Source organism: Lontra canadensis, unplaced genomic scaffold (assembly GCF_010015895.1).
Source record: "Lontra canadensis isolate GAN:19392208 unplaced genomic scaffold, GSC_riverotter_1.0 scaffold125, whole genome shotgun sequence".
NCBI classification, from domain to species: domain Eukaryota; kingdom Metazoa; phylum Chordata; class Mammalia; order Carnivora; family Mustelidae; genus Lontra; species Lontra canadensis.
This window is the reverse complement of record NW_022631119.1, coordinates 5,454,801-5,464,045: the sequence shown is the minus strand read 5'-3', so window position 1 is coordinate 5,464,045 and position 9,245 is coordinate 5,454,801. Positions and strand designations below refer to the sequence as shown.

Below are 9,245 nucleotides of genomic sequence, written 5' to 3'. Positions count from 1 at the left end.
AGTCAGGTACAAAGAATGGTGATGGGAAATTCTCAGGATAGCCTTTTTCACAAGGAAGGTAGCATCTGAGTAAATACCTTAAATGAGGGGTCTCTGGAAGAGGAGAATTTCAGGCAAGGGGGAAACAGCCAGCGCAAAGGCCCTGAGGTAGAAGTGTGCCTGGTGTGGGTGAGAATGAGCCAGGGTGCTGGTGTGGCAGGAGACAGCCGAGTTGGGGGGAAGTTTGGGAGATGAACTCAAAGGTGTGTGGAGACGGGTGGGAGGGTAATAAAGGACCTTGTGGACTTTCCAATTGAGGGAGATGGGAACCACAATGGAGTTCTGAAGGGAGGCAGAGTGCCATCTGACTTGGGTGTGCACAGGATCCCTTCTGGCTGCTTGGCGTGGAGGGTAACAGACCGAGGGGGATGGGAACCAGGGAGCAGTGAGGAGGTCTCTGCGCTAGTCCAAGCCCATTGCTGGTCATTTGTCTTAGTTTTGAAACAATACTTACTTTACAGCTGAGGAAAGGGAGCCTCGGAGGGGCTGTTTCTGATCGTGCAGTAAGTAGCAGGAAGAGTTTTTGACTCCAGCTGCCTGACTTTAGGTTCGGAGGGGCCAGAGCCAACCTCCATAGCATTCGCCATCACCTCTGCACCTGCCCGGGAGAGGGGGGCTCAGCGCGCATGCGTGCAGGCACAATTTAAAGCGCCCGCGAGGGTCCTTAGCCCCAAGAGGAAGAGGAGCCCTCGGCTTGGTCCCCCGACGCCGGCGTGGAGGATGCTGGTGAGACGCAGCAGCCAGCGTCCCGCCTCCCGGCTCAGGCTTCTCTTCAGCCGCTGACCCCCACCGCTCTCCCTTGCAGAGTCCCGACGCCGCGTTCCCCGACCCTCCGAGCGCCCCAGGCCCCGACAGGATCCCCGAGGACACAAGCGTGTCTCCAGGACGCCAGGAGAGGCCCCCTGGGCTGTGCGCGCCACCGGGGCTGGCGGAGGCGCTGAGCGCTCTGGGGCTGGAGGGAGAGCGCGAGTACGCCGGGGACATCTTCGCCGAAGTCATGGTGAGCGCGCCCCAGAGGGCACCAGAGGGGTTCGGGTTAGGGGAGGGGAGATCTGGCCGCTCGCCCAACCCCCACTCCACGAGCCTTCCGGAACACCCACCTGCTTGCAGCCGCTTCTACTCATCCCTCGCATGGATTCCTTCACACTTTGCAATTTATTAACAAATGTGCTTGAGCATATTCTAGGCCCCAGGGATGCTGTGATGAACAGCATAGTCTGCTCTCATTGTAACAACCAAGCAAAAGTAGGCGGTAATAACGGAAAGGAGGCCAAAGTGCAGGCACCTGTGCCGGACAGGCACTGTCCGAGGACATACTGCAGGGATAAAGTTGTTAAAGAGACCGAAGTGGGGAGCCTCTCTCCCCAGGACTCTGTTAGGAACTGAGGTACGGGCATGATCCAGAGAGAAATCCCTGCCCTTGTGGTGCCAGCAGCCTAGGGAGGCAAATGGACAGAACACAAAAGGAAACACCAGCTATCTCCAGGCTGAAAACGCTATGGGAACCATAAAGTTCTGACACAGAGTGGGATGGACGCTGGGAGAATTCTGTGTAGGAAAAGTCCAGGGAGTTTGAGCTGAGGTTTCAACAGTGCAAGGAGCTGGGGAAGGACCATTCCCGGTGGAGGGAACGGTGCATAAGTGCAAAGGCCCTGGGGTAGGAAAGAGCCTGCCCTAGTCTAGGACTTCAGAAGGTTGGTGTAGCTGCAGTATGGGTTGTGAAGGGAGAGGGTGAAGAGATGGTGTTGGTGCCAGGGGGCAGCGCCTGAGAGAGTGTGATTAGGGTTCTCTCCTGAGGATACTGGAAGCCGTGGAAAGGTTTTAAGCTGAGGAGTTTCTCGGCCAGTTTTGTATTTTAGACCCTTCTGGGTGCTCGGAGGAGGGTGGGTTAAGGGTTGGTGACGGCTGGTGGTCTGGAAAGCCAGGGGGCGGAGGCAGATGCTCGGGAGGCGCCCTGGCCATGGGGGCTACAGACTGGAGAGGTGGATTGGGGAGGCGTCCCGAACAAAGGCCAAGGCTCTAATGCGGGATAAGGAATAGAAACACATTTAGAGTAGACGTTGGAGGCCAGTTTCAGCGTGGTGCTCCAGCTTCGGCCACTTGGTGCGGGGAGGCCGCTACACTTGGGGCTGGAGCTCAGGCGAGAAGCCGAGGCACAGGTGTGGAGAGTGAGGCCGCCCTGCCCAACCGCAGGTGTGCCGTGCGCTGCCGCGGAGGGCCCTGCCCCGGACCGTGACCCCAGAGATGCGCGCGCTAGTGGTGGACTGGCTGATCCAGGTGCACGTACGTAACCGCCAGGGGGCAGGGCTGAGCCCGTGTCGCAGCCTAGAAAGCTGGTGATCACTCACGCCCTTCCCTAGGAGTACCTGGGCCTGGCGGGGGACACGCTCTACCTGGCGGTGCACCTGCTCGATTCCTACCTGCGCGCCGGCCGAGTGCGCCTACACCGCCTGCAGCTGCTGGGCGTGGCCTGCCTGTTCGTGGCGTGCAAAATGGAAGAGTGCGTGCTTCCCGAGGTACTTACCCGAGTGGGGGTTGGGAAGGCGAACCCTTGTTCGTCGTGTCACAGAACACCTACTGCGTGCCGGGCTGCGGCTTTGCCTATTCTTGGAATCCCAGCATATCTGTATAAGGCCAGGGCTACCAATGTGTCCCTTTAGCAGAGAAGGAGACTGAGGCCCAGGGAGAGGAAGACATTTGTCCAAAGCAGGTGGGACTCGGACTCCGGCTTGAACAGTTAGTCTCTGTAGCGCTTTACTAGTTACAGTCCGTGCCTGCTCAGAGCTGCCTGGTGACGTACGTTTTACAAACGAGGAAACTCCGTCGCAGGTGTTCAGTGAGGTCCGTGTAAACACGGTGTGAAAATGGTAGGGTTTGAAGTCGAACACAGGTCTTGCTGATTCTGAAGTCTGTGCTCTTCATGGCTTCTAGAGAACAGATCAGTAGCCCCATTTTACAGACTAGGCAGTCGAGGTTCAGAACGGAGCCTGAGCAGATCCGAGGCTCTACAGGGCAGGGAGCAACCAGCCGGGGTCCAAGACTCTCCCACCTCTTTCCCCGCCATCCGCAGTCGGCCTCCCTCTGCCTCCTGGGCGCTGGCTCCTTCTCGCGGGCCGAGCTTCTGCGTGCCGAGCGGCGCATCCTGAGCCGCTTGGATTTCCGGCTGCACCACCCCGGCCCGCTACTTTGCCTCGGGCTACTGGCTGCGCTGGCCGGGAGCAGCCCCCAGGTGCGGGGCCGGGCGGGGGGAGCAAGGGGGAGGGGAAGGGAGCAGGGGGGCATGTCTAGAGGGTAGGGATGTGGCCTGTACGGGGATAGGGGCGTGGCCTGATCTCCGCGGGGGCGGTGGTGCTTGGCAGGTGATGCTACTTGCCACCTACTTTCTGGAGCTGTCTCTGCTGGAGGCCGAGGCCGCAGGATGGGAGCCCGGTCGGCGCGCAGCTGCGGCGCTGAGCCTGGCGCACCGTTTGCTCGAAGGGGCGGGCTCCAGCCTCGAGCCCTCGCTTTACAGGTACGGCCCCAGGGGAGCGCCTCTGTGGCTACAGGAACCTACTTTCCTGATCACTGTGTTTCCTGTCTCAGAGAATTAGAGACCATGGCGGGGTGGGGGGGGCAGACTTGACTTTTCTGGGTGTGAGAGAAAATGGTGTGTCTGCCTACCCCGTTTTGGGGGGTGTCAGAATGAGGTGTTTGTCCACATTTGGGGATCCTTGCCCCTGGGTAGAAGATGCACTATCATCCCGGTCCCGGAAGATCCTAGCTGCGTTCCAGGGTTGAGGATGAGAGGTCTGCCACACTCGAGTACCCCCGGCTCCCCTGCTGGCCGCAAATGGGGTGTCCCTTCAGCTGCCAGAGGGGCGTCCTTCCCGCCCCCGACCCCCGTTAACCATGTCACTGGAGGCCAGGGTGAGTCCCCTTTTCTCCCAGCTCAGCGCCCCCCCCCCGCCGCCCCCCGGGTAGAGCTGGATGTTCTGTCCATCCTCAGACCCGCTCCGTCCCTCCCCGAGGTTCCGGCTCTCCACTGGCTCGAGAGAGCCCCTGAACGGTCCTCGGGAACCCCAGTCAACGCGTCTCCTCAGCCTCGCGCCCCCAGCTCCGAGGACAGGTCGTCTTCACCGCTGCCCCTGCCCCCGCCTCAGTTTCTCCGTCTTCCCGCCGCAGCCCCGCAGAGCTGCGCCCGCTCGAGCCGTGCATGGCCCGCGCCGCGCTCCGAGGCCCCGCTCCCGGCCGCGCCGCCATCTTTCTCAAGTACGCGCGGCCCCAGCGCCAGGGCACCAGCCTCGCCGCCGCCCGCCTGCTCCGCCGCCTCCAGCCCGAGCCTCCCTGAGCTCGGGGACCCCAGCAAAAAAGACTGTCCGTGTGTATCCGTTTCCCACGTCAATAAAGGAGGTGTGTGGGTTTTTGTTTTGTTTTGTTTTAATCCTGAGCGCTCTCTGTTCTCATTGGGTGAATTCCGACCCCTCTCTCGCTTTTGATTGGTCACTTCTCAGGCCTCTCTTCTTTCTGATTGGATGCTTTTTACCGAGTCCCTTAATGGCGGCTGGGAAATATGATGCAAATTCTGGACCGCTCCGCCAGGGGGCACTGGCGGACGTCCGCAAGCGCGGCTTGAAAAGCCAAAACTAGTATCCCAAGTGCAAACGCCTGGGGAGATAAATGGAGAGATGCTGCAACTTGAGTGGGTCTCGGGTTCAGGGCTGGGAAGAAACTAGGAGGGTTGGGGACTGTGGGAAGCTATCCCAGTCATAATAAATGCTGCCTCGATGTTGCCAGATTTTCAGATTTTGCTCAAGTGAAGCTGAAAATCTACAATTCCATAAGTATCTCTGCTTCCATATATTAGCAACTAATTCAATATTTTTTAATGGTTGCACAAGCCCAGCACATCACATATTCTGGCCTGTGGGAGTCCTGACTTTGTGATAGTATGGGTCTTTGATAGCAAGTGTTCTATTAATGGGATCTGATTTACTTAACCCCTAGAGTGCCAAGGTGTGAATGGGTATAAATTGTAGCACCGGTCTCATAGAGGTGTGAGGAGGGTGTGAGTTAATATAGACGTAGAGCTTTAGGACAGGGCCTGACACCTAGTAAGTGTTATGGAATTGCTAGCACGGCCTCTGAGCAGGAGTGTGAGCTAGGTACACTTGTCCCTGGTTTCTATCAAACCCCCAGCACCTAGCTATTTAGTAAGTGCTCAGAAAATAATTGTTACAAATCCATGGATCTCCACAGTCTCTAAATTAAAAACAGGACTGAGGTGATCTCAGGAACTCAAACTTAAAGAATATTAGATTCTTAACCAAGCCTAGGTTTGGAGGTACAATAGAGGAGGAAGTTTTTGCCCTGGAGATGTTCACGCTTGGAGGACTAGAGAGGGGGAGAGACTCACTCGGGAAAGCTCGATAAGAGATAGAAGCAAATATTGCCCCTGGGATGGAAGGTGCTGTGTTCCGGTTTGGACCTGTCAGGTGGGACCCGCCATGTGGCCTCCAGGAAGAGGACATGCAGTGGCAAGGGGAGGGGAGAGTGGAAATTTAAGTTTGGTGCTAGGGGCTGTGAGGCCCAAGCCAGGGTCCTGCAGGGTTCAGGGGAGGTGGGTAATATGTAGAGTACATAACGTTATTCATCCACTCATTCCTTCAACTGTCCTTGGATGCTGACCCAGCCAGAGCTTGTGATCATGCACCTCCCAGTCTCATGGGTGATAAGAAACAGGGGTTGTTAATTTGTTCATTCCTGTGCCAGGCCCCGTGCTGCTTTATCTGCATAACATAATTCGGTCCCTACAACTACTCTGAAGTAAATTCACTTGGTATCCCCAGGTCACACAGAAGGAAGGCAGGGAGAAGCCGAGCTCCCACCACCAAGTAAGCAGCTAAGGAGGGTTGAAGGTCAACTATCTCATTCACCCTGTTTTTCTCCTAAAAGCCTCTCATGTGATTCCTTTTCTGTATACTCTTGTATTCTTGTACTACTCACTGTGGGCCGTCTCTTGTCTGCTTTTCCTACCCAGGCAGTGAGCTTGGGGAGGGCAAGAAGCAGGTCTCTTTTGTTCATTGAGTTATTGCCTTTTCCAGGAAGCCTTCACTCACCACCTCAGTCTAAGGCAGTCACCTCCTCTGGGCCCTCACATCCTGTTGTGCCTTCCCAATGCATCCCACCCTGGCTACTTTGCCAGAGCTTCCCAGGCTAGACCATTGGGGCTGTCACTCTCTGGTCAGTGGTCTGTCTCCCAGCTGGACTAGGGGCTGAGGCTCTCTCTTTCCCACCACTGCCCAGACCAGAGCCGGGCACAGAAATATCAGTGAATATTTGTTTGCTGTATAGATAAATGAGTTTCCAGGTTGCTATCATTGTCCTACGGTACTGATGAGGATATAGAGTTCCAGGTAATTTGGGTGATTTGCCCAAGTACTATCACTAGTGAGAAATTGTAAGCAGGGAATTGAATCTGGGCAGCACAAGCCCATAACCTGTGCTCTTATCTAAATCCCTGAAATGCCTAGGGTCTGAAAACCGGCTTTCCACGAGGTTTGATATCTTCCGTCTTTTTCCCGTAGACTTGTTTTCCTTCCAGAAAGCTGTGGGAGCTTTGGGCAGGGGGGAGGAGAACAGGCAGGAGGGTGGGAGTAAGGGGAGTGGGAAGAAGGGAGAGGCCAGTTGGAGAACTAGGGCTGGGGCTGATTTGGAGGATAGAAAGAGAAAGTCCTGAGGGGTTTCTCTAGACCCATAGGGGGCAGGCAGAGTCGGCTGCCGGAGGTGCGGGGGCGGAGAGAGGGTGGGGACCGGCCCCGCGGGGGGCGATGCGGTAGCTGCAGCGGCGGCCGCAGGAGTTTCCCACAATGCAGCGCGGCGCGCTGTCCCCGGTGCTGATGCTCAGCGCTGCCCCGGAGCCTCCGCCGCGCCCGCCTCCCGCCCTCTCCCCGCCGGGCCCGGGCCCCCGCCATGGCTCGGCTCGTCCCAGTCCTGCCCCCGAGCCGTCGGGGGGCCTGGGCGCGGCGCTCGACAGCAGCCTGCGGGCCGCCGTGGCGTTCAAGGCGGAGGGCCAGCGCTGCTACCGAGAGAAGAAGTTCCGGGAAGCCATTGGCAAGTATCACCGGGCACTGCTGCAGCTGAAGGCGGCTCAGGGGGCCCGCCCTGGAGGCCTGCCCGCCCCCGCCCCCGGACCCGCCAGCAGCCCGGGGCCAGCCCGCCTCAGCGAGGAGCAGCGGCGCCTGGTGGAGAATACGGAGGTGGAATGTTATGACTCTCTCACGGGTATGGGGCCGTCGGGGGGCGCAGAGGGTGCATACGGAGAGGGATGGGGAGTGAGGGGCAATCGTGAAGCCTTGGGTGGGGGGCTGGAGGCTGGAAGGGCCCAGACCTGGGGTCTGTGAAGGGAGACCCCAGAGCTTATCAAGGAGAGGGGTTGGGGGTGTTGGGGAACACAGGGATAGAAGGGCTGAGATGCAAGAAATGGGCTTTGGGCTGTTACCTGCGAACCTCAGGTGAGAAAATCTTACCCGGGATTAGCGATTCAACGCCCCATCCCTCACCTGAGATCTCCCTTAGTCCTCTCCCCTGCAGAAACTTCCCAGCTAATCGCCCGCGAGCGCTTGTCTGTGTTTTCGCGCCCTCTAGCGGCCGCGCAGATTGACTCTATCCTGATTGGTCAGAAGATCGGCGGCCCCGGTGGCCTGAGCAATTCCTAACCCCGGGCTCAGCCACCGGAAAGGGCTGGGGGGCTCCTAGCAGTCAGGTGGGGTCTGGGGGTGCCGCCAGGCTCTGCGAGCACCGGCCCCGGTGTCCCCGCAGCCTGCCTGCTGCAGTCGGAACTGGTGAACTATGAGCGGGTGCGCGAGTACTGTCTCAAGGTCCTGGAGAAGCAGCAGGGCAACTTCAAGGCCACCTACCGCGCCGGCATTGCCTTCTACCACCTGGGCGACTATGCACGCGCGCTGCGCTACCTGCAGGAGGCCCGCAGCCGGGAGCCCACAGGTGAGGGCCGGACCAAGCAGGGAAAGGGGCTAGAGCAGAGAAAACAAGGAAACACGAGGGAGGATCAGGGCAGAGCTGCTTCAAGGAAGGGCTCTGCCCCCTCCCCAGGATCTACCTCTCCATCCACCCACTCCTTACACTTGGGCACTCACCCGCCTTTCCTTCCCCCCTCCTCCCCCCCCCCCCATGTTCCCCTGACATTCACCCAACCACCTCCCATCTATTCATTGACTCATCTATGCCTCCCACTCACCTACTCAGCCACCCCATCTCCACCCACCCCCCATTCTCATTCATCCACTCCCTACTCACTCACCCCCCCATCCCCACCCACCCCCCATTCTCATTCATCCACTCACTAACCCATTCACACACCCACCTAATCATTCCCTTCTTCACCCACCGGCTGCTGGTGGAGCACTTGCTGGGAGGCAGACCCCAGGGCGGACAAGGCTAAGAAATTCACAGGGGTGGGGTCGGGTGGGGGAGGCTTGGCAGAGCTGGAGGCTTGTTGCTTGCTCTCTAAGACAGCATAGTTGGGGGGGGTGTTGGGGACAGGGGACAGACACAGCATCAGTCTTGTGTTGAGAGCCAGCAACAGGGGAGCAGAACAGGTACAGGTCCCAGCCAGGGCTGTGGGAGCAGAGGCAGCATGAGTTTTCCCGGTGAGAGGTTTAGAGGGAACAGACATCTCGCACATGTTCTTGGGAGGGTGGGCAGAAGTATGACAGCAGCGTCTGAGCAGAGGCATTCTGGCGGTGAGCACAGCAAAAGCTAAAGTGTGGAGGTGTGAAAGGCCCCCGTTCCGCTTGTTGTGGCTGGGGCTTCTGGAGGACTCTGGCAAGAGCGGCTTTGCGGGGGAGCCGCTGTGGGCTGGGCACGGTGAGGTGTGAGCGGCCGCGGTGTGGATGCCACCGGCTGTCCCTGGACACCCAGGTAACGCCGTGCCCACCTCCCCCACAGACACCAATGTCCTCCGCTACATCCAGCTGACTCAGCTGAAGATGAACCGTTGCAGCCTCCAGCGGGAAGACAGTGGGGCCGGGGCCGGGACTCGGGACGTCGTTGGCTAAGGCCAACCGAGGGGGGTTGCTTTCCCTACCCCCACACCCACCTCACCGTGTAACTTCCCCTGACTCATGTGTTTGCTGGTAAAGCACTTGTCACTGGTGACCGTAACCTCTTTGTGTGGTGTTCTTGTGGGGACCAGGGGGAGACCGTGCCTG

At 58.6% G+C, this 9,245-nt stretch overlaps 2 protein-coding genes across 2 annotated transcripts; both read left to right on the top strand.

Annotated features, from left to right (window-relative positions):
* The first annotated feature begins 688 nt into the window (after nt 1-688).
* On the top strand, nt 689-4,427 carry CCNP (cyclin P). Its single transcript, XM_032841829.1, is given in 7 exon segments — nt 689-798; nt 800-1,039; nt 2,233-2,322; nt 2,400-2,555; nt 3,110-3,279; nt 3,281-3,685; nt 4,201-4,427. Coding segments are annotated over 7 exon segments (1,266 nt in total). The 5' UTR covers nt 689-759; the 3' UTR covers nt 4,367-4,427.
* A 2,303-nt stretch (nt 4,428-6,730) lies between these two features.
* Nucleotides 6,731-9,201, top strand: TTC9B (tetratricopeptide repeat domain 9B). Its single transcript, XM_032841717.1, has 3 exons — nt 6,731-7,299; nt 7,837-8,019; nt 8,983-9,201. The coding sequence occupies exons 1-3, from the start codon at nt 6,885-6,887 to the stop codon at nt 9,090-9,092; spliced, it is 708 nt and encodes a 235-aa protein (XP_032697608.1). The 5' UTR covers nt 6,731-6,884; the 3' UTR covers nt 9,093-9,201.
* Nucleotides 9,202-9,245: the final 44 nt, after the last annotated feature.